The sequence below is a fragment of the Pogoniulus pusillus genome, unplaced genomic scaffold (genome assembly GCF_015220805.1).
Source record: "Pogoniulus pusillus isolate bPogPus1 unplaced genomic scaffold, bPogPus1.pri scaffold_63_arrow_ctg1, whole genome shotgun sequence".
Lineage (NCBI taxonomy): Eukaryota > Metazoa > Chordata > Aves > Piciformes > Lybiidae > Pogoniulus > Pogoniulus pusillus.
The window spans coordinates 320254-344229 of record NW_026974713.1 but is presented as its reverse complement, the minus strand read 5'-3'; the positions used below and the strand labels follow the sequence as shown (position 1 = coordinate 344229).

At 51.0% G+C, this 23976-nt stretch overlaps 2 protein-coding genes across 2 annotated transcripts in view; one reads left to right on the top strand and one right to left on the bottom strand.

Moving 5' to 3' along the window:
• LOC135174396 (zinc finger protein 850-like) overlaps positions 1-23976 on the bottom strand; it is a 393382-nt gene that overhangs the window by 236227 nt on the left and 133179 nt on the right. Inside the window, 2 exon segments of the mRNA XM_064141675.1 lie at positions 23180-23633; positions 23636-23868. Of these exon segments, the coding sequence (XP_063997745.1) occupies positions 23180-23633; positions 23636-23868 (687 nt within the window).
• Positions 5108-6040, top strand: LOC135174390 (olfactory receptor 14J1-like). Its single transcript, XM_064141669.1, has one exon. The coding sequence runs from the start codon at positions 5108-5110 to the stop codon at positions 6038-6040; it is 933 nt and encodes a 310-aa protein (XP_063997739.1).

Sequence of the window (23976 nt, the reverse complement as noted above, 5' to 3'; positions counted from 1 at the left end):
CTCTGTATTGTGTCCCAGAATGCGCTCCATGACACGACAGCCCTCTCTGTGACATCACAGAATGCCTTCTGCCATGTCACGCAGACCTCTCTATGATGTCACAGAGTGCCTTCTATCATGTCACACAGCCCTCTCTTTGACGTCCCAGAATGCCTTCTGTGATGTCACACAGGCCTCTCTATGATGTCTCAGAGCCCTCTCTATGATGTTGTGCAAGCTCCTCTATGGTGGCACAGTGCTCTCTCTATGACATCACATAATGCCTTCTGGGATGTCACACAGACCTCTCTATGGTGCCACACAATCCCCACTGTGATGTGAAACAGTCCTCTCTGTAAAGGTACAGAATCACTACTATGACATCACACAGCCCTCTCTATGATGTCACACAAACTCCTCTATGATGCCACAAAATGCTATGACATCACACAGTGCTCTTTATGTCACAGAATCCTCACAATGATGTAAAACAGTGCTCTACATAAAGTTACAGAATCACTTCTATGATGTCAGCCCTTCCTATGATGTCACACAGCCCTCTCTTTAATGTCACAGAATGCCTTGTGTGATGTCACACAGACCTCTCTATGATGTCACGGAATGCCTTCTATCACATCACCCAGCTCTATAACATCACTGAAAGCTTTTTGTCATGTCACACAGACCTCTCTATGATGTCACACAGACCTCTCTATGATGTCACAGAATGCCTTCTGTGATGTCACATAGACTTCTCTGTGATGTTACACAAACTCCTCTAGGATGTCACAGTGCACTCTCTAAGATGACGCAAAATATCCTCTATGGCACACAGCCCTCTTTATGATGTCACAGAATCCCCACTGTGATGTGAAGTTGTCCTCTCCATAAGGTTACACAATTGCTTCTAGGGCAGCACACAGCCCTGTGGGAAGCTTTCTCCTGCAACAAGGTATGGAATGTAAACATCAGACCCTGTGATGAGAAGTGTCCTTGGAGCCTCACAGGCTCCCAGGGGCCTAGGCTGAGAACCATGAGCAACCCACGCACAGCTGTCAGGGGGTGGAATCTGCTGGCCCCTGGGACGGACACAGCCCCAGGGGGCTGACCCCGGCCAGCCCCCCTGGGTGGGAGCCTCAGGTTGTTTACCGCAAGCTAACCTATCTCTGCCTTACACTTAACTTGGAGCCAATCTGTACCTTCCACTTGTACCAATCTCAAGCTAAGTTAGTTGTGTACACCCCTTTTTGGGGCTAATAAAAATTGTTGCATCACCCTAACAAAACGCACTGCTGCACAGTAGCCACCGAGTCGACTCTCAGTGCCCCGATCTCTCGTCACACCAGTCTCCATCCTCCGACACAGCCCTTTCTATGATGTCACACAAACTCCTCCAGGATATCACAGTGCCCTCTCTAAGATGTCACAAAATACTCTCTGTGATGTCACACAGCCCTCTTTATGATGTCACACAATCCCCACAATGATGTCAAACAGTCCTCTCCATACAGTTACAGAATCGCCTCTGTGACAGCACACAGCCCTGTCTATGATGTCACCCAGGCCTCTCTATGGTGTCACACTAAGTCCTCTGTGATCTGAGAGTGCCCTCTCTAAGATGGCACAAAATACTCTCCATGGTGGCACACAGCCCTCATTATGTCACTCAGACGTCTCTATGACGTCTCAGAATAGCTTCTGTGATGTCATACAGCCCTCTCTTATGTCACACAGCCCATTCTATGATGTCACACAATGCCTTCTGTCATTTAACACAGACCATGTTGCCACAAAATCCTCTCTATGATGTCACTCAGCCATCTTTAGGATGACACAGAATCCCCTCTCAGCCATCAAACAGACCTGTCCATGACATCACAGAATCCCTTCTAGGTGGTTATAGAGTCCTGTCATATAGGTACATAATCGCTTCTATGGCATCACTCAGCAGTCCTGATGATGTCACAGAGCCCTCTCTATGACATTGTCGCGGAGGGGAGAAATCAATTGGGGTGAGATAATGTTCTATGAAACAGATATTTATTAAACTCAATGTTCTGGACTCTGCCACCCCCAACCACTGTATGTTAATATTGAAATGTTCTGCAGGGTTATGAAAACATTCTGGGATAAATATCTGCAGTGACTTGTTCATAACCAGCAAACATTCAAACCACGGACAGAGAGAGGAGTTTCCCCCGCGGCAAATATCATTTGGGGTCTGTTTTCTATTTGCCCAGCAGAGTGGGCTGGAAACTGACTCTGCTGTGTGGCAGAGACCACAGATATTACAGAGGCATTAAAATTTTTACTCACAACTCTTATTCATCAATAATCACCCTCCAGGGCTACGTCACAGCCTGTGCCAGTGTCCAAACTTCAGGGGATCTCTGCCCATGGATTTTGAGGCTGGAATCCTCCTGGCTTGAGGGGAAAGGAAGAATCTTCTCAGCTTGTGGGGAAATGACAGTCTGTGACCTGGTTCTCCTGGCGAAGGATGCAATCTCTGCCCTTGTGCTGCTGGCTTCTTCTGGATGCTCTGTTCAGGGATTCTTAGGCAGGCCCTCAGGTGCAGGAGAAGGATGCTGTGCTGTCTCAGCACGGTTCTCACGTGGCAGGCAGGCCAATCGTGTGCAGACAATCCAGAGTCTGCCTCCTGGTAACTCAGTGGCAGTGGCGCTTACCAGGCAAGGATAGGCAGCAGCATGCAAGGTGTGCAGGGCTGCTGGGAGACTTTGAGCTCCTGTGCTAGTTTGAAGCAAGCTAGAATGTTTTGGTGAAAAGAACTAGATAATTGGCTATGAAAGGTAAACATGGCTGTGTCTCTTCTCTCACAGTCTCGCTGAGAGCTCTGGGAAGAAGAAGTAAAACATTAGATAACATTCTACATTTTTGTCTCTCACTATGCCTTTGTCTTCAGACCAAGCCACATCTCCTTAACCTCACTGCCACTAACCTTCCTTCTTAACCTCTGGACTGTAACTTTATTCCTTTCCCAGGATTTGGGAGCCCAAACCATCACAGCTCTACATATATACAGGCAGGCTTAAGTGAGCTCTGCAACTCAGTACACAAGCAGGCAATCCATGTACGGAGTCTGAGCTATGCAGAGGGAGTCTGAGCTGGGGGTCTGAGCACCTCTATTTATTGACTGTGGGCCAAGATTAATGGCTCCTTGGCCACTAGAATGACCAATCAGGTTGGCAGTCAGCCAAACCTTACCATAATAGGTAGAAGGCACTTGCCTGGACTTTCCAAATATGGTGACCACATGGGCTTACCCCAGGGAAGCACAAGCTGGGTGTGTGGGGCTTACACTGACTGTTGGCAAACACCTTATACAACACAGACCCTAGGCAGGTCAGACTCCATGGCACCAGGTCTGTTGTCCTCCTTTGTGCTCACTATGTGTTTACCTCTGGTTTACACAGAAAAACATGTCCTGACAGGGCAAGGCATAAATAAGACTATTTTGGGGCCTACAGCCCTCCACGACAAAGGGCTGTGGTCAAGGCTTGGCCTTTCTGCTCCATAAACCAAGCCCAAGGGTTTCTGCCCTGCACTCTGCCTTTGTCTCCTGCACTCACAGCCTCAATGAGCTGCTCTAAGGAGTCCCTGGAAGGCTTTGTCAGTAACGACCCTCAGTGGGGCCAATCAATGCTTCAAGGCACTTTGGGGCTTGCTTCTGATTTGCAGTGCTGCAGAGGCTTGTTCAGGCTGCTGACAGCACCTGAGGAGCATGGACTCAGCCCCAAACACTCCGTGGAGCTCATTAAAACCCTGCTGAGCCACAACTTAGCCTCTGCTGCTTGCCAAGAGCTCTGCAGCTACTGGGAGAGGGTTTTGTTCTGAGAAGCATCTGCTCAGAATGCTTTGCAAGGGAACATTTCATCACTCTCCAGCAGGAGTTGTCTCTGGGCAAGCAAAGCAGAGCAGAGCCTGCCCCAGGCTGCTGCCAAGGAACAGACTCTGCAGCATCTGCTCAGCACAAGCTGGGTCTGACGCAGAGATGCTGCCAGCAGAAGCTGCTGCTGAGGCTCTGCACTTGCTTTCCTGCTTGCTCCTTCTTGGGGAGGCCACAGAGTGTCCCAGAATGTCCTGCCCTGCTCACTGCTCACCCTCACTCCCCACTGCCCCCAGCAGAAGCCAGAGGCACAGGTGAGGGACAGGATCTCCTTTGCCAGAGGCTGGGGGTCAGGGCTTGGCCCTTTGCACTCATGAAAGCCCTCCAGGTTTGCTCAGCCTCAGAGCCACCTTTAGCTGCTGTCCTGAGCTGTCAGCTCTGCCTCCAGCTCTCTGCTCTGTCCAGCCCCTGCAGGTGCTACAATGCCTCCAGGGATGCTTCCCTTGCATCCACTGCCTCCTGCTGCTCTAAGCGGGCACTGGGGACACTTCTGCAGTGTCCCTCCCTGAGACCCATTAAGACTCCAAGCAACTTCAGAGTTTGACTCTGACTTTGAATTCTGCAGAGGTTTCTTCAGCTTCTCAGTCTCTGAGGTTCATGAAGTCAGCACCAAAGTCACCAGAGGGGTCCTTAAAATACCTTGGGCTGGTCCTCTGCTGCTGAGCTGGGGCAGGCTGCTGGGCTGGAGGGAGCTGCTTGCAACTAGGCATCACTTCAGAGAGACAGCTCTGGCCAGGAGCAGCTTCTCTGCACAGCACAGCAGGGCTGAGGGCACTGCCAGAGGATGTCAGGGAGATGAGGAAGGCAGAGAGAGCTTCGATGTGGCCAGGACCAACAGGGTGATTGAGAGCTGAAAGAAGAGAAACCTTCACAGTCTGGCTGTGGTGAGTCTCTGCTGCAGAAGGGATTTGCACTTGCTGGAGCTTGTAAAGTTGCCACATCCCAAAGCCTCTGGGATCTCTTTCTTTCACAGAGGGAGAGCAGGAGGAGATGATCAAGAGTAGAGCTTCCCAGCAGGACTGTCAGAGCCACAGACATGAGAGCTGCTCTCTGCTGGGATGAGTGCCAGGCTGGAAGCTGAGAGTGCACAAAGCTCCTCCAAAGGAAGAGAAGTAAATTTGAGGGGATTTCTGGGAAATGCTCACGGAGTTGTCTGAAGGAAATGTCCTAACTTGTGTAATGTCTTCTGCTCTGTCAACAGTCACACATATCAAGAGGCAGCAGATGTCCAACAGCAGCTCCATCAGCCACTTCCTCCTGCTGCCATTCCCAGGCACACAGCAGCTGCAGCTCCTGCACTTCTGCCTCTTCCTGGCCACCTACCTGGCTGCCCTCCTGGGCAACAGCCTCATCATCACCACCATAGCCTGGCACCACCACCTGCACACCCCCATGTACTTCTTCCTCCTCAATCTCACCCTCCTTGATCTTGGTTTAATCTCCACCACTGTGCCCAAGTCCATGGCCAATTCCTTGAGGCACTCCAGTTCCATCTCCTATGCAGGCTGTGCTGCTCAGGTGTTTTTCTTTCTCTTCTTTATTTCAGCAGAGTTTTCTCTCCTCACCATCATGGCCTACGACCGCTATGTTGCCATCTGCAGACCCCTGCACTATGGCACCCTCCTGGGCAGCAGAGCTTGTGCCCACATGGCAGCAGCTGCCTGGGTCTGTGGCCTTCTCTATGGTCTTCTGCACACAGCCAATACATTTTCCCTGCCCCTCTGCCAGGGCAATGCTGTGCTCCAGTTCTTCTGTGAAGTCCCCCAGATCTTCAAGCTCTCCTGCTCCACAGCCTACCTCAGGGAAGTTTGGCTCATTGTGGTCAGTGTCTGTTTAGTCTTTGTCTGTTTTGTGTTCATTGTGGTGTCCTATGTGCAGATCTTGAGGGCAGTGCTGAGGATGCTCTCTGAGCAGGGACGCCACAAAGCCTTTGCCACCTGCCTCCCTCACCTGGCTGTGCTCTCTCTATTTCTCAGCACTGCCTTCTTTGCCAACCTGAAGCCCCCATCCATGTGCTCCCCATCCTCAAACCTGGTTGTGTCAGTTCTGTACTCAGTGGTGCCTCCAGCAGTGAACCCTCTCATCTACAGCCTGAGGAACCAGGAGCTGAAGGCTGCCCTGAGCAAACTGCTCCCTGGATGCTTTCAGAAGCAATAAACTCTTTGCCTCCTGCTGCAGAGCAGCTCTGGTGTCACTCAGTGCAGGCCCAGTCTGGCTTCTCTGGTTTTGGCTGGTGGTGGTGTGGTGTAGGGTGCACAGGCCCCAAATGAGCGTGTTTACAAATCTGTTCTTGCCCGGACATGTTGTCCCCCCGAAAGGTGTTGTCCTGCCCAAACCTGGGGAAAACAAATTAAGGGGGACAAAGGAGCACAATAAGCCTGGTGCCTCCGAGTCTGGCCTGCCTGCTTGCAAGGTTGAAGTAAACAGGTTGTGTAAGCTCACGCGCTTAGGGTGGGGCTCCACCTGAGCCCCCTCCATATTTGGGGGTACTGGACCCGTGGATTTCACCTTATTTAGTATGTTCTGGCCTGCTGCCAGATGCTTATTGGACAGAATTGTGGCCAAGGCACCATCAATCTCGGGCACACACCTCATAAAAGGGACAATTCAGTGTTCCTGCCACCCCTCCTCCACCCGTAGCTCCTAGCCGCTTTGCTGTTTTGGGGCCACCACCGCCGCTGCATGATTCTGACCCATGGCACTTCGCATTGGCCCAGGGAAAATTCGGCTAAGGCACTCCTGGCCAGCTGCCACCCCAGCCCGTCCTTCCCAGCTCGATCGTGCCCGTGGAGTCTCTCAGACAGCGCGCCCCAATAATCCCTGAACTGAACTATTCAGACCCACGAGGGTCAACAATGTGGCTTTGCTACCCATATTTGGGATCACCAAAACTGTGACTCCAGCCAGTGAGTAACTGAGCAACCTCGATTCGGGCAGCATAGAATCTCAGTAATTTTATCAGTGGCACTTTCATGCCACCAGACTCTCTCTATTTAACATCTTTCTGAACCTCTACTAAATTCCCAATGTTGCTGTAAGTAGACATTCTGTGAAATAATCTCACAACCACATACAAAGAACTCGTGCAGGTTAGCTGTATATTTGTTTGGGGAAGGGAGGATTCCTTCTGTATATAATATTAAATTATTTAAACCCTTTTAAATTCGGCCTCATAATTAATTCCTGTGCCCAAACAAAACCGCTTCACAACAGGTGGTGGTGGTGTTACCCTTGTGAGAATGCACTGCCCACAGCAGTGTCTTTCTTCAGACCATTTCTGGTTCAGTGTGACCCAGAGCCTGTAGACATGAAGAGTTGTGCTCCTTGTGTGCTCATCACAGGACAGGCCCTTGCAGGGACTTGTTTCTCTGAGCAGTGCCTGTGTGCAGAGGTGGAGGGGCAGAGTCCCAGCACAGCAGCAGTGCCAGGGAGCCCCAGCTCCTGGGCTGTCCTGAGCTGCTCTTTCTGCCCTTCCACACTCTGCCGCTGAGCTGCTGTGTTGGGGCAAGGCCTGAGTGCTCTGGCAGCTTGGGCATCCTGCTACTGTGTGGCAGTGCTGGCACTGCAGGTAGGAACAGGCCACAGGCATTGCTGTGGCAGAGCCTCCTGGCAGCATTGCCATCCTACAAGGGCATCTCCTCATGCTTTATGCCATGGATGTTCCTCACCTCTGGGCTCAGCCCTCTCCATCCCTCAGCAGCTGCTCTGCCCTTTGGAGAGGCTGTGGCTGTAGAGGCACTGCCCAGAGCAGCATGCAGTGATGGGCACTGCTGTGGGGCCACAGCAGATCACAGTGTGCTGAGGAGAGAATAAGGGAGGCAGAGAGAGGCAAAGGGAGGTGAGAAAAAATTTGTCTGAGGGCCTTTGTCTCCACCCAGCACCTCCCAGTGGCCATTCCCAGCACTTGCCTGCATCCTCAGGGTTAAGGGTGAAGTTTGATCTGAGGCCATCTCCACTCTTCTGCTCTTCAAGGGCTGCTGTGGAGGAAGGGCCAGCCCTGAACGGCCTCTCCTCTTGCCTGCACTGCCACCCTGGAGCAGAGCTGTCTTCAAAGCCCACTGGGTCTGGGTGGAGGCAGGGGCTGGAGGGGGTTGCCAGAGCATGAGGAGCCAGAGGGTGAGGGTCCCTCTAGAGCAGCACTTCTGCAGCATCAGCAGAGTCTCTCACTGGAAGCTCTTGCCAAGGACTTTGTGGAGGCTGTGCCCCAGGACAGAGTGTGCACACCCTGAGCCCCTCCCAGTAACAATCACCTGCACTACAGCACAAACTGCACACCCTGAGCCCCCCCCAGTAACAACCACCTCCACCACAGCACAAACTGCACACCCTGAGCCCCTCCCAGTAACAACCACCTCCACCACAGCACAAAAGAGACACTCCCAGCCTCTGCCAGTACAGACTGGGCCCTCCCAGTACAAACTGGATGCTTTGAACACCTCCTAGTACAAACTTGGCCTCGTCCCAGTACAAACTCATTCTCCAACTCACTCCCACACCAACTCCATCCATCCCAGCACAAATTCCATAGCCTGACCCCTCTCAGTGCACAAAGGCTCCATTCTCACTACAAACTGACACCCTGACCCATCCCAGCATCCTCTGGCCCCATCTCAGTCCAAACAGGTTTCCTTTGACCCCTCCAAGTACAGACTTGGCCTTGTCCCAGTACAAACTGATTCCCCTGATCCCATCCCAGTACGGCGTGGGAGACATCCCAGTACAAACTGGCAACCTTGGCCCTGTCCCTCTCTCAGCTGAACCCCTCCCAGTGCTAAGTGGCTATTGGGAACCCACTCCCAGTACAGGCTGTGTCTTTTCCCAGTCAAAGCTGCTGTGGGGGTAGGCCTGATGGGGCAAACAAGGTGTTCTTAATCTCTGGGCTGGATCAAACTGGTCCCAAGGCCATGGCAGGGACCACCTCTCGTTTGATCTGGTCAAATGCCACCTGCTGCTCAGGTCCCCACCCAAAGTTATTCCTCTTTCTTGTAACGTCAAAGAGGGGTTTCACAATTTGACTGCACCTGGGAATGTGCATCTTCCAAAAGCCCACAAACCCCAGGAAGGATTGTGTCTGCTTCTGGTCAGTGGTTCCACCATAGTGGCCACTTTATTCACCACATCCATAGGGATGTGGCATTGGCCATCCTGCCATCGAACTCCCAGGAACTGGATCTCTCTGGCAGGCCCTTTCACTTTGCTTCTCTTAATGGCAAAACCAGCATCCAACAGGATATTAATGATCTTCTCACCCTTCTTGAAGACCTCCTCTGCTGTCTCACCCCATACAATGATGTCATCAAGGTACTGCAGATGTTCAGGAGCTCCACCCTTCTCCAGTGCAGTCTGGATGATGCTATGGCAGATTGTAGGGCTGTGCTTCCACCCTTGAGGCAGTCTGTTCCAGTGGTACTGGACTCCTCTCCAGGTGAAGGCAAACTGTGGCCTACATTCTTCTGCAATGGGGATGGAGAAGAAAGCATTAGCAATGTCAACTGTGGCATACCATTTGGCCTCCTTCGTTTCCAGTTCATACTGCAGCTCCAACATATCAGGCATGGCTGCGCTGACTGGAGGAGTCACTTCGTTCAGGCCTCGGAAGTCCACAGTCAGTCTCCATTCCCCATTCTCCTTCTGCACTGGCCATATCGGGCTGTTGAAGGGTGAGTGGCTCTTGCTGATGACAAGCTGCTGCTCCAGGCGGCGAATCAGCTGCTGTATGGGTAGCAGGGAGTCTCTGTTGGTGCGATATTGCCTGCGATGAACTACACGAGAAGCAATGGGTAACTTGACATCTTCCACCTTGTGGGTACCAACCACGGAAGGGTCATCTGACAAGCCAGGCATGATAGACAGCTGCTCTTTGTCTGCAGTCTCTACAGCTGCTATGCCAAATGCCCACTTGTTCCCCTTGGGATCTTTAAAGTACCCTTCCCAGAGAAAGTCGATCCCCAGGATGCAAGGTGCATCAGGGCCAGTTACTATGGTGTGCTTCTCCCACACATTCCCAGTGAGGCTTATCTCAGCCTGCAGCACAGTCAACTCCTGAGACCCCCCTGTGACTCCTGCAATTGTAACAGTTTCTGTCCCCCTGTGGCTGGAGGGGATCAGAGTGCATTGGGCACCGGTGTCTACCAACGCTCTGGACTTCTCGGCTTCAGAAGTGCCAGGCCATGTCACAAACACGTCCCAATATACTCTGTTATCCCTGGCCTCCGCCTGGCTGGAGACAGGGCACCTCTAATGCTGAGCAGTGTGACCGCATGAGGCACATGGACCTGAGTTACTGGCTTCACCACCCCTTGAGCGAGAGGGCTGCCTGCGGGACACTGGGGCAACCCCTCTTCTGGAGGAGTTATTCCCTGTGTTTGTCCCCTGCAGTTCCCTTACTCTGGCCCATAGAGCTGAGGTGGGCTGGCCATGCCATCTGTCCATGTTTTCCCCATGTTCACACAGTGTTCTCCAAAGTGACCCCCTGTGTGTACCCTGTCTGCTCTGGGCTGGTCTCCTGCGGGGAGGAGGAGGAGCACGGCAGCGTCTGTTCCTTACAGCTGAGACTTGCACCCATTCTGAAGGTGAAGAGCAGTCATCCTCTGCCTTCTGCAGTTCAGAGAAAGAGGCTTTTAGCTCGTTCACTTCTTGGGTGAGAGTCTTTACAGTGGCAATTAAGGTCCTCCTGGACAAACTGTCTTCAAACTGTCTCAGGTCATTCACAAACTCCCTGATTGTGGGAAGGTTGTTGGGGTCTCTGCCCAGCAGCAGCGCTCCCAGTGTAGGGGCATATGTGGAAGGGGCACACTGGGTCAGTTTCTTTAAGAAGGCTGGCTTCATACAGACATCATCAGGGTCCGAGGGCATCTGGCCAGCTCCATAGATTATTTCCTGTACAGCCATTTGCCTCAGGTATGAGATCCCCTGTTCCATATCTGTCCATTTAAGGGGATGGAAAATCATGTCATCCTTAGTCGGGTACCTGTACCTCACGGCGATGAGAAGCCTGGCCCAAAGTGAATGGGTACCATCGAGCCTCCCCAGCTCTTTATCTACACCCCCATCCCTCGACAAGGATCCCAGCTGCTTTGCCTCCCTCTGATCTAGGTCCATGGTTTCTGCTCCTGCATCCCAACATTTCAAAAGCCAGGCTAAAAGGGACTGTTCGTTTGCCCTTGCATACTCCTGCCTTGTGTGCCTGATTTCCTTTCTGGGCGTGGAGCTGATAAGGATAACTCCATTATCAGGTCCATTTCCAGCTGGTTACTGTTGCTGGGGGGTGCTGGTTCCCGAAGAGGTCCCTTGCCCTGGATCTGTGTCTGTAGGAGGGTTCGGGTTTGATCTGGCTGGCTGCGTGGTAATGGGGGCAAGTTGGAAGGGGCTGGGCTGTGGGGGCAGGGTCCGGGGGGCTGCCCTGGGCGGGACCGGAGGCGGAGTTCGGGGCGGAGCCATGCTAGGGGTGGTGCCTGCTCTCGGGGCTGCCGGACCGGTCTGACCTGTCGCCCACCCCCCGCAGCTGCAGCTCGGGCAGTGAGAGCCACCTCTCCCCCTAAGCATCCTAATGGCGGCGCCCACCCGGGGTCTCCACGTGTTCCAGTTCAGAGCTACAAAGTAAATTCCCAAACCCACATTTACACACAGTGAAATAACAGCTATCCAGTACCATTTCTCCCCCAAAATATCCGGAGCTTCTGTGTTCCAATGCATATACTCAGATTGATTCCATGTTCCAGAAACATTTCTAAACACAGTGAGATTACTAACAGAATTCAGGAAATAGGCATAGACTCGGACAGGCAAATGCTTAGAATATTCCCAGAGCATATAAATGACAATCCAGAAGACATGGGAACTTATAAACTTTAACAGCCAGGACCAAAACAGACATCCAAAAGCGTTAATGATTAAGACTCTCAGAATATCCATTTTTTAATTTCCAAATCTTCTCTGAAAGAATTCTTTCTACCTAGCCCCACGTTGAGACGCCAAATAAATTGTCTTGGGTTAAAATGCAGGTTCCCAGAGACTCTAATAAATTTAATAGACCCAATGACAATTTATAGAATTTATAGAGTGCCCTCCCCTCTTTCCCCTCCTTTTCCCAAAAGACAGGGAGAGAGAGAAAGGAAAGGACACCCAAATAAATCAATCTCACTCAATTTGGAAGTTAAAAAGGAAAACTTTAACAATAACTTAGAAAAGGTATTGGAGGTAGGGGAGTTTACAAAAGATAAGGAAGGGAAAACAGCAAAATACAAACAGGGATGGATACAACCCGAGTAGTGTGATGGTGTCTCTGCCTCGTGGCTGCCACGTGGTGTGCTGGTATGCAGTGTGCGTGTGTGTGTCAAGAGGGAGCGCAGGAAAAAGAGGGTGAGGAGCAGGAAGTGCTCCTCTTTTATACCACAGGAAGTGGGGGGAGTGGGCTAACCATCACCTGGAGTGTGGCCCACCCCTGGGGAGGGGCCAAGACCCCTAGGGTCAGGTTCAGGGTTACGCTCCCCCTGGAGTGTTAACCCTATACAGCATCTTCCAGATGGTACATTATGGAGCTTTGGTTATTATGAAATGGGGGCAAAAGGGGCAAAATCAGCCCATGCTCGTGTCCAAATGTTGCAAACTGCTCCTCCACTACCAAAATCACAAATTACCTGTGTTGCACAATATCCATTACCAGCAGCAGCTAGGCAAGGCATTACTGAAGTGATAACTGACCTGGAGAAAAGGAAGATCATCACCAGAACACATTCTCCTTACAATTCACCCGTCTGGCCAGTTCGAAAACCAGATGGCAGGTGGAGATTAACTATTGACTTTAGAAAACTCAATAATAATACTCTTCCTCTCACTGCAGCAGTTCCAAGTTTAGCTTCCACAGTGACAGCCATTCAAGCAGCTTCTCACACCTGGATGGCAACTATGGATGTGAAGGACATGTTCTTCATGGTGCCGCTGAGAGAAGAGGACAAACCACAGTTTGCATTCACCTGGCAAGGTATTCAATACACATTCAACAGTCTCCCACAGGGATACAAACACAGTGCAGCTATTGCACATAACACACTTGCAGCTTTGCTTGACACTGTTCAGCTTCCTAAAGATGTTAAGGTTTATCATTACATTGATGACATCTTGGTGGGAGGAGATGACAAGGAGCAGGTTGCAAAAGTAGCTGAAGACATTCGAAAATTGTTGACTGACCAAGGACTGACTATTCCAAAGGAGAAGTGCCAAGGCCCAAGCCAGGAGGTTGAATTCTTAGGATCTTGGTGGGTGGCACGTGCAGTGTCACTACCAGAGGATACCTTACAAGAAATTGAAAAGGGTCAAATGCCCCAGGACAAAAAGGAGCTACAACAATTGTTGGGCACCTTGGGCTACTGGAGAAAACACATCCCAGGTTTCTCCGTGATTGCTCGTCCTCTGTATGATTTGTTTAAGAATCATAAAGTTTGGGATTGGACTCCACGACATTCTGAGAGCCTGAGAGTTCTCAAAGATGAACTGAAGGCATATCAGAAGTTGGGGCCCTTACACCCACAAGATGCCCTAAGGGCTGAATGGAGTTTTTCTGAGCATGCCTTGTACTGTGGAATATTCCAGAGGGGACCCAATGGTCCTAGCAGAGCTCTTTTGTTTTCATCAACGGCATTCAAAGAGACCGAGACACAGTACTCGGAATGGGAAAAGGGACTCCTTTCCCTAACTCAAGCTGTCAAAGAGGCAGAGAAGCTTCGCACTACACAGGATATTGTAGTGCAAGGCCCATTCCCGCTGTTAAAATCCATCCTTAAAGGATCTCCTCCACCAGAAGGGATTGCCCAAAAGGCTACCGTAAGAAAGTGGTATGCCTACCTGGAGGGAATCTCACAGCTTTTGCCACTGAAAGAGGGACCTACGAAGGTATCCAAATTGCAGCAGCCCATAAACTCTGATGGAGCACTGCTTGGTCAGCCATATAAACCTTCTCCTATTCAGGTGGCCCCAGAAATGACTGCAGACTCTGATAAGTCAGGAGTGTGGTTTACAGATGCATCCTCTCAGAGGGTGGGGTCCAAGTGGCGTTACAAAGCCGCTGCCTTGGAGATTGCTACAGGCCAAACCATCACTGAGGAGGGTGATGGCAGTGCACAGGTAGGAGAACTGCGTGCTCTTATGCTAGCAGCAGAGCATGGGGCAGAAACTATTTACACTGATTCCTACTCCACGTTCAAAGGCGCCACTGAGTGGATTTGCCAGTGGGAAGCGAACAGTGGAAGGTTTCAAATGTGGAAGTTTGGAGGGCTGATGACTGGAAAAGGCTATTGGAGATAGGCCGATCCAGACCCCTTCAAGTAGGTTGGGTTAAGGGACACTCCAAACAACAAACCCCAGCTGCAACCTGGAATGATCAGGTAGATTACTTGGCAAAAATAAACATGGTGAATGATGAGAAAGATGATTGGTGGAGATTAGCTGAATGGCTACACATTAAAAGAGGCCATTCAGGAAAAGCAGACCTCTACTACGAATGTAGATCCAGAGGATGGCCAATTTCTATGACTATCCGTGAGGCAATCATTTCAGCCTGTCCACAGTGCAAGATTAGGCTGAAAGCCAATCACCCCAACCTAGCACCAGCTCAACACATCAGAGGAGACAAGAAGTTATGGAGCACATGGAAAATTGATTATGTGGGTCCATTTAAACCCTCACATGGGAAGACGTACATACTGGTAGGGGTGGAAGTGGTCTCAGGATTGGTCATGGCTACAGCAACTAGCGCTGCCACAGGCACTCAAACCATTGAGGCTTTGAGGCAGTGGTTCAGTTTTTTACCAATGCCAGAGTATATTCAGAGTGATAATGGATCTCATTTCACAGCGTCATCTGTACAAGACTGGGCTAAGGGTGAGGGAGTTACATGGGTATTCCATACTCCCTACTATCCTCAAGCTAATGGTATAGTAGAGAGAACAAATGCTCTAATTAAGAAGCATGCCATCATATCAAAAGGTAATTGGGATAAACGTTTACCACATGCAGTCTTCATTGTGAATAACCAATGGGGTAATTACGGTGGTCCAAAAATCAAAGCGTTTTGTCCTGACAAACTAGTGGGGAATATTAACCATCCACCAGATAAATCTCAACACCCTCAACAATCATTACACAAGTTACAGGTGGGACAACCAGTAATGGTGAACTTACCTTCGATTGGAGTTGTGCCTATGACCCTGTCAAAACCAAATGGGTTGTATGCATGGGAAGCAACTGATGTAAGTGGGAAAACTCATCGCATCAGTGCACGATGGATTCTCCCAGACTTCTGAATTGTTCTTCAGGGGGTGGGTATATGGGATTGATCTATCTTAAACTAGTTTAGATTATAGTTTTGCTTGTATTAGGTATATTGTTTATATAGTCTAAGGTTTAAAGGTATTGTATGTATAATGGTTATGTATAATATGTACATTTCATCTCATTTTTCAATTTTTTTTTGGCCCATGTAAGCCAGGGGGTGGAATATGTCATGGAAGGGAGCAAAGCCCCCCCTTGCAAAGGTCTCACTTGTACATTAAGTCGTGGCTCACACGGTACCAGCCATCGAAAACCAAAACGATATTTCTATCTGACGGCAGTTACTGTACCAGCAGACATACAGCCCTGAGAAAGTTTCTCCCCTGGAGGGGCAGAGACATAAACATTGGCTATGTTTTGAGAAAGGGACTTTGGTTCCCATAGCCTGATGGACACCTGTTGGGGGCTGACCCCTGGGTGGTCCTATAGGTTGTTTTTGGTAAGAATTGTCCAGTTGCATGAATTGATCATAACTTTGTACCAATCTATAAAGTTAACATAAAAATCGCCTGAACTGGCTGAGCACACCTCTTTTGAACACTATAAAAATGCTGCATTTGCCTTAATTGAGCACCCTCGCACTCTCCTTGCTCTTAAAACCCTGCACCTCGCTCTAAACCCTGCTCTTCTTCTGAATGATACCCTGCCTGCACGCGCATCGCAGCGATAGAAGCTACAAGCCAGCTCAGCACAGAACAGGACAGCGCCCGATCCCCATCAGCTTCGCGAGCCGACGCCCAGTTCGATCGGACCCGCGGAAGCTTAAACAACGCACCGCAATTCGTAATGCCTTTAGAACTCTTCAGAACTGCATCGGACAAACTCTTTACTTAGAGACTGAATAACCTCAAAACTCAAATGAGCTTTCTTAAAATCACAGACTCTTTTCATTTTAGCCACTCTGCATTTTAACTCTCAACCGCGAACCAAGAATTCACGTGGGATAGTTATAAATCAGTTTGGGGAAGGGGATTTCTAGTGTTTTTAGTAATAAATCTTTTAAACCTTTTTATAAATGGCCTCACATGTTATTCCCCAGACTTCCCCTAAACTCAGTTCCACGGCACAGACAAGCCCCCAGATTGTTAAAATTGAGCCACAAAAAAACTTAGAGCTAAGCTGAAGGAGTTTTATTTTGGCAAGCAAGGAGCAGCGCTGGGCGCAGGGCAGTTTAGCTCCGCAGCTGCACACTGTACACACGCGGTTGCAGGGTTTTTATTTCCTGCTCAGATACACATTCACAGAGCAGTGTAATCCATATTCTATCATTTCCCAAAACGGTTTCAGTTTCTCCTGGAACTGTTGTGCATGCCTGCTAATCCTCCTGGGGGTCTCTCTGGCCATCGTGAGGCTGAAGTAACGAGTCTTCCTCAGGTGTCTTTGTGACTCAGCTCTTTGCGTCTTCATGTTCACACGCTTTTCAGTTGCTTATCTACCATGCTCATGGTGTTTTCTGTTACTGTTCATCCCCAGCTTTGCTCAGTGAGCTCTGGCACACCCCTGTTTTGTTCATGTCCCCTATTCACAGGGGGCTATCTCTTCACAGCACTTTCTGTTATCACTCGTAGGTCCCAACATCTCCAGCTTAGTTAGCTCTGACACACCCTGCTCTGCCATTCACATAGTGACATATTTTCATTTTCTCATATTCTTATATTCTGCTTTGCCATTCTTTTATTGACACAGATACCATTTTTCACAGGCACCCCAAACCAAAACACCCTGGGGGCGAGCTGCAGCGTCCCAAGGAGCAGCATCGGGGGCAGGAGGGCTGGGGGCACCCTGCAATGAGACGGTGCCCAGAAACAGGCAGTGGGGCTGGGGACACTCAAGGCAGTGCTGGCAGCACAGGTCTGGGCACACCACACCCCCAGGCCAAGGCTCTGGGGGGGACAGAGGACTCCGATTCCACCACCCTCAGCACAGCCAAACTGCCCCACAGCTGCCACTGGCCCCAGGCACTCTGTTGTGGAGGGCTTATTTATGGCTGCTCTGCCTGGACATGTCTCTCTGCCTGCACCAGGGGTAAACGAGCACAAAGGGGCACAACAGAGCGGGGCGATAAAGTCAGTTGCCCAGGACACCTGATTATGTGAGTCCCCACATGCCCAGCTCATGCCTGCCTAGTGCTGGGCCCATGTGATTCCCATATTTGGAGTCCAGGCCTGTGGGTTTTACCTAGTATGGTAAGGTTTGGCTGACTGCCAACCTGATTGGTCATTCCAGTGGCCAGTGAGAGCATTAACTCTTGGCCCACATTTTGATAAATAGGGGTGCACAGGCTCACTTGCTAGGCCGATCCCCACATTACTTGTGGCTCCGCCGCATGCTTGCTTGCCTGCCTGCCTGCATGCTTCCTTGCAGCTGTATGCCTGCCTTTAGTCAGAGTTAGACCCATGCTCAGACTGCACAAAGTCCTGCCTCTGCACCTGGAGATCCTGCCTGTGTACCCCTGGAGAGAGCAGCCAGCAGGAGCCAGCAGCAGTAAGGTCAGAGACTGCCGTTTCCCCTGATGCTGGAGGATTCCAGCCTCAAAATCCACAGTCAGAGACCCTGGAGAATTGGACACTAGGCACAGGCTGATGCAGCCCCAGAGGGTGATGGATAAGAATTGTGAGTAGATACCTCTAATTTCTATTACCTCTGCCATAAAGCAGAGAGCAGCTTTCAGCTCAGCTTTGCTGAGCAAATAGTATACGCCCCCAGGCAGCATTAAGCAGCAGGGAAAACTCTCTCTCTGTATACAGTTTGAATGTTTGCTAGTTATTAATAAGTTTCTGTAGATAGATATTCCCATAATGTCTTCATAACTATATAAAGAACAATTTAAGATTAAAGTTCAGTGGTTGGGGGTAGCGAGAGTTGGAATATTGGAGTTTAGTATATATATATATATATATATTTATAAATATCCTCTCACATTAATTAATTTCTCCCCTCCTCCACAACCGGCATACAAACAATCCCCCCCCCCGCTCCCCCCCGTGACAACTATGTCTTTAACCCCTAGCTCCCTGCTATTGCCTCTGGAAAAGGTAAAACCCTCACTTATAGCCTGTTTGTTCCTGCCTCTCTCTCGTCTCCACACTACAACCAGACCTACAACAGCAGCCAAAACCACCAAGTTCACACATATTAGGCAGGCTACTGGGTAACTCAGCTCTTCCTAATAACTCCTAGTCTCTGACACCAATGTCACATACGGCACACCCTCAGCGACATTCCAAAACCCTAAAACATTCCTAACAACATCTCCAACCTTCATTAGCACAGCTTTTACCGAGTCCCAGACCATCTTAGTGAAGAATGAACACACCTGGTAGTGCACCATAGCTGTAAAACACTGCTGAACTGATAAAGTCAGAATTGAGGCAATAATAGGCCAGAATATATCAAACAACTTCATTTTTCCCTGAAAAAAACAAGCCAAGATCGTGCCCCACGTTGGGCACCAAAATTAATGTCCTGGATTAGGGCAGATCCCCGCCCCAGGGAGAAATAAACTCACCACAACACTGACCCCTTTTTTTGAAAGTCAGGGAAAGATGAAATTGTATTTTCTTATAGTATAACAATGTAAAGAGAGATAATAACTAGAGAAGGAAGAAAAAAAAACAATACAATAACCTTAAGGGAGGTGGGGGAGGGGTCAAGTGGCGGCGAAGCAGCAGAAGCAGCAGTAGCCAAAACAGCAGCCAGGGAAGATAGGCGAAGCTGAAGCAGCATAAGCCAGTGGGAGAAGGGGGAGAACAAGCTGTGCTTCTAGACATTAAGCTCTTGATGCTCCAATGAAATTATATTAATTTAGCTATTGTTGCCATTTTATGGCCTATCCCTGGAGTGTTCATCTTCCCCCTATGTCTGAGCTAGAGAGTCAGCTCAAATGGTCACACTTCTTTACACCTAAGAATGAACTCCCCTATGGACTCCAGACCCTAGATGAAGGAGAGGAAGCCTGGAGCAGGGAGTACTCCCCACTGGTCAGTGCACACTGGGTTAGGATCAGTTACACACATTGAGCATTCACAAGTCCCTGGGCCCTGATGAGATGCACCCAAGGGTGCTGAGACAACTGCCTGAGGTTGCTGCTCCACCACTCTCCATCATCTTTGCCAACTCGTAGCAGACAGGCGAGGAGCCTGAGGGCTGGAGCAGAGCCAATGGCACTGCAGGCCTCAAAAAGGGCCAGAAAGAGGTTCCAGGGAACTACAGACCAGGCAGCCTCACCTCCATCCCTGGAGAAACAATGGAGCAGCTCCTGCTGGAGGGCATCTCAAGGCACTCGGGAGAGAAGAAGCTTATCAGGAGCAGCCAGCATGGATTTACCAAGAAGAGGTCAGACTTGGCTAGCCTGATAGGGCACAGACAGACAGAGGCTGCTCAGCAAGTTTGCTGCTGACACCAAGCTGGGAGGCTTGGCTGAGACAGCTGCAGGCTGTGCTGCCATCAGGAGAGACCTGGGCAGACTGAGAGCTGGGCACAGAGGAACCAGGTGAAGTTCAACAAGGACAAGGGCAGAGTCCTGCATCTGGGGAGGGATAATAAACTGCAGCAGTCCAGGCTGGGAGGTGATCTGCTGGAGAGCAGCCCCAAGGAGAGGGACCTGGGGGTGCTGGTAGAGAACATTCATGGCACAGCAATGTGCCCTGGGGGCCAAGAAGGCCAATGGCAGAGTGTGTCCAGCAGCTCAAGGGAGGTTCTCCTCCTCCTCTACTCTGCCCTGGGGAGACATCATCTTGAATACTGTATTCAGTTTTGCATTCCCCAGTTGCAGAGGGACAGAGATCTGCTGGAGAGGGTCCAGCAGAGGGCTAGGAGGATGATGAGGGGACTGTAGGGCTAATGAAGAGAGGCTGAGGGACCTGGGACTGAGAGTCTGGAGAGGAGAAGACTGAGATGGCATTGGATAAATGTTTACAAGTATCTGAAGGCTGGGGGAAGACACAGGGTCTGTGGGCCAAGAGGGGTCTGTAAGGGCCTGAAGGGGTCTGAAGGGGTCTTGAAATGGTTTTGCAGGAGCCTGTATCGGACTGCAAGGGAAACTTGTGGGCACCAAGCAGCAGGCTTGCAGTGTAAGCAGTGGGCACAGTGGCTGGCAGCAGGGCACTGGTGGGGACTGCAAAGCCTGTGGGAACTCTTCTGGGAGGCAGCAAGGCCAGGGCTGGGCTGGTGGAAAGCCCAAGGGAATCCCCAGCAGGCTCAGCTGGAGGCTGTGCAAAGGCCAATGGATGCCTGCCAGCAGGCCCAGGCACTCCTTAGGCAGTTCCCTTGGCTCACCACTTCCCCTGCTGCATTCCAGTGGCTCCAGGACATCTCTTGCCCTTTCCAGGAGCCCCCCAGTGACACTGCAGGGTTCCAGCCAGCCAGGGGCTGCCAACCTGACTTCCACCTGCCCACCAACTGCCCTGCAGCATCCCAGCTGGACCAGAACTTCTCCAGAGCTTTCCTCTAGCCCAGCACTGCTCCAGATGGAGTCTACCAGACTAGAGCCCTCTGCTGGCAATTCTACAAGCCCAAAACTCTTCCTCATGCACCACAGAGGCCTCTGAGGACCTTTCAGCAACCCAACATTTCCTCACAAGACTTCCACTGTGCCCAGGGCTTCCTTCCACTGTGCAGGGCTGCCACAAGCTCAGCAGTGGATCTGACTCCTGACAGCAGGCCTGAAGCTCCCCACAGCACTTCCATTGGCTCAACGAGGGCCATGATGGATTCCAACAGGCCCAGACATTATTCCTTCCTTTCCATTGCACCTGGGCAACTGAGAAAGAAGTGCCCAGGCACCCAAAGAACCACACCCTTCCAAGCCCCTTTCCTCACCCCATGGCCACCCCAGAGGGACCTATTCCCACACAGCTCTGCTGCTAGGCCAGGCATGAGCCAGACTGGACCAGGCTCTGCCAGTGCCCAAACAGAAGCAGCAGTGGCCAAGAGGTCACCACCCATGGCTGACAGCAAAAGCCACCTCCAAGGGACAGGGACATCATCCTGCACAACCTGGCCACCAGCACAAGACACTCAGCAGCCTGCCAGCTGCCTCAGTGCCTGCCAGCAGGGCAGAGCCTTCCAGAAAGCCTTCCAGTAGCCACCACTCGCTCTGCTGCATTCCAGGAGGCTTCAGACTTCCCACAGGACTTCCACTGCACCAGCAGTGGCCCTCTGCAATTTCAGCTCCCCCAGGGCTTCTATCAGGCAGACCCAAACCTCCCTATAGGATTCCCATTGGGTCACCAGTGGCCATGATGCCTTCCAACAGCAATTCTACTGCCCCACCTGTGCCCTGCACTCATTGCTCTCATCCTGCTGCAGCAGGCTCAAAGATTAACTACTCTTTAGCTGAACCTGCTGCCTCAGGAGAGAAGGTTCTTGGCACTCTTGGCACTCCTCAGGCTCCTCAAAGCTCCTGAACACTCCAAGAAACCTCTGCACACCTCTGGCTGCTGGAAAGCCTCAGAGCAGCCACAGATCAGCAGGCATCCAGCAGGAACACTGCTGAGCTAGGGAGAAGGCCTTGGGAAGCCCCAGGCCTGCTGGAAAGCACCAGAGCCACTTACCATAAATCTGAGAGAAGCTTTCCAGGGGGTTCCAAAGACATCCCTGAGATGTGCCCTACACTCTACAAAGATCCCCAAAGTCAAGCCTAGAATCCTCCAGACACCCCCCCCAACCCCCAACACCTAACATCCCCTGGCACCCCTAAAAAAACCCTCTGAGATGTCCCTGAGACTACTCTCAGCAAGAGACTCTTAAGACTCCTCCAAGAACCTCTCTTTGACCTCCCCAATCTGGGAACAGGCCTCCAGACCCTAGGGAACAAATACCCCCAACATTTGGGCACTGTGGGCAGCAAGCACCAAAATAAAAGCCAAAAGACAGGATTTGGGTCACTGTGGGCTTTTATTGACACACCTGGGCACGGGGCAGGAGGGGCTTTACCCCAGGGACACACAAAGCATAGGGGGAAAGAACCAGACAAATCCCTGCACAGCTCAGCCCAGCTCCAACAGCAGCTCTGGCTGTGCTGACTCAGCACTGCCATGATTCTCAGCAGCACTGATTGGTGCTCAATAGGGCAGGAGGTGTTGGTTCCTGCTGGAGCCCCCAGCCTCTGAGAAATGCATCTGGAAAAGAGGAGATTTTGGTTCAATCTGCTGGAAAGGCCTTCTCAGGGTGAGGGTGCAATAACTCCCACAGACCCGGGCTGGGACTATTTGTGCTTGCCCTGCAGCATGGCTTGGTCGCCAGTGTGGGTACAGTGGTGGGAAGTGAGAGTGTGTCTGCGGGTGAAGCTCTTGCCACAGTCAGAGCAGGTGAAGGCTTCTCACCACTGTGGACACGACGGTGATGGGTCAGGGCAGAGCTACAGGTGAAGCTCTTGCCGCAGTGTGCTAGTTTGAAGCAAGCTGGAATGTTTTGGTAAAAGAACTAGATAATGGGATGTGAAAAATGAAAACAATGGTGATGTCAACTTCTCTCACAGTCACGCTGAGAGTTCTGGGAAGAAGAAGAAAACATTTGATAGCATTCTCCATTTTGTCTCTCACTTTGCTTCTGGGCTTTGACGAAGCTGCATCTCATTAACCTTGCTGCCACTTACCTTGCTCCCTAACCTCTTGGCTGCACCTCTCTGCTTTCTGAGAACTGGGGTAAGGTTGAGAGGGCAAGGGGAGGTGTTGGGGTGGTTTGAGAGCCCCTCCTGGGGACTCAGGTTTCTGGGAGGGGAGTTGTGCTTCTGTATTGTTTACCCTTTGTATATTTCTGTATATAACTGTATATATTGTGAATAGCTGCTTGTATATTTGCTGCTGTAAAACAAATAGCTTCATTTATATTCCTGGAGTCCCTTCTGAGTTAGCTGGGGAAAATACAAAGTGGGGGGCGGGGGGGGCAGGTAAGAGCCTAAACCATCACACGCAGTCAGAGCAGCTGAAGGGCTTCTCACTGCTGTGGACACGATGGTGCTTGGTGAGGGCAGAGCTGCAGGTGAAGCTCTTGCTGCAGTCAGAGCAGGTGAAGGGCTTCTCACTGCTGTGGACACAACGGTGCTGGGTGAGGTGATGGCTCTGGGTGAAGGTCTTGCCACAGTCCCTGCAGCTGTAGGGTTTCTCACCACTGTGGATGAGTCTGTGCTGGATCAACTTTGAGCTCGTGGTGAAGCTCTTGCTGCACTCTGCACAGGGGTACAGGTTCTCTCTGGTGTGCATGCGGCGGTGGATGGTGAGAGTGGAGCTGCGTTTGAAGGTCTTTCCACAGTCCCCACAGCTGAAGGACTTCTCAGTGGTGTGCACACTGCCGTGCTGGGTGAGGGCAGACTTGTGAGTGAAACTCTTGCTGCAGTCAGCACAGCTGAAGGGTTTCTCGCCCGTGTGGATTCGGCGATGGACAATGAGGTGTGAGTGCTGTGTGAATCTCATGTCACAGCACAGATGAAGGGCTTCTCACCCGTGTGGGTTCGGCGGTGGGCAATGAGGTTTGAGCGCCTCATGAATCTCTTGTCACAGTCAGCACAGCTGAAGGGCTTCTCACCCGTGTGGATTGGGCAGTGGGCAATTAGCTGTGAGAGCTGTGTGAATCTCTTGTCACAGTCAGCACAGCTGAAGGGTTTCTCGCCCGTGTGGATTCGGCGATGGACAATGAGGTGTGAGTGCTGTGTGAATCTCATGTCACAGTCAGCACAGCTGAAGGGCTTCTCGCCCGTGTGGCTTCGGCGGTGTTCAATCAACCTGTAGTGCCCTTTGAAGCTCTGCCCACACTCAGGACACTGA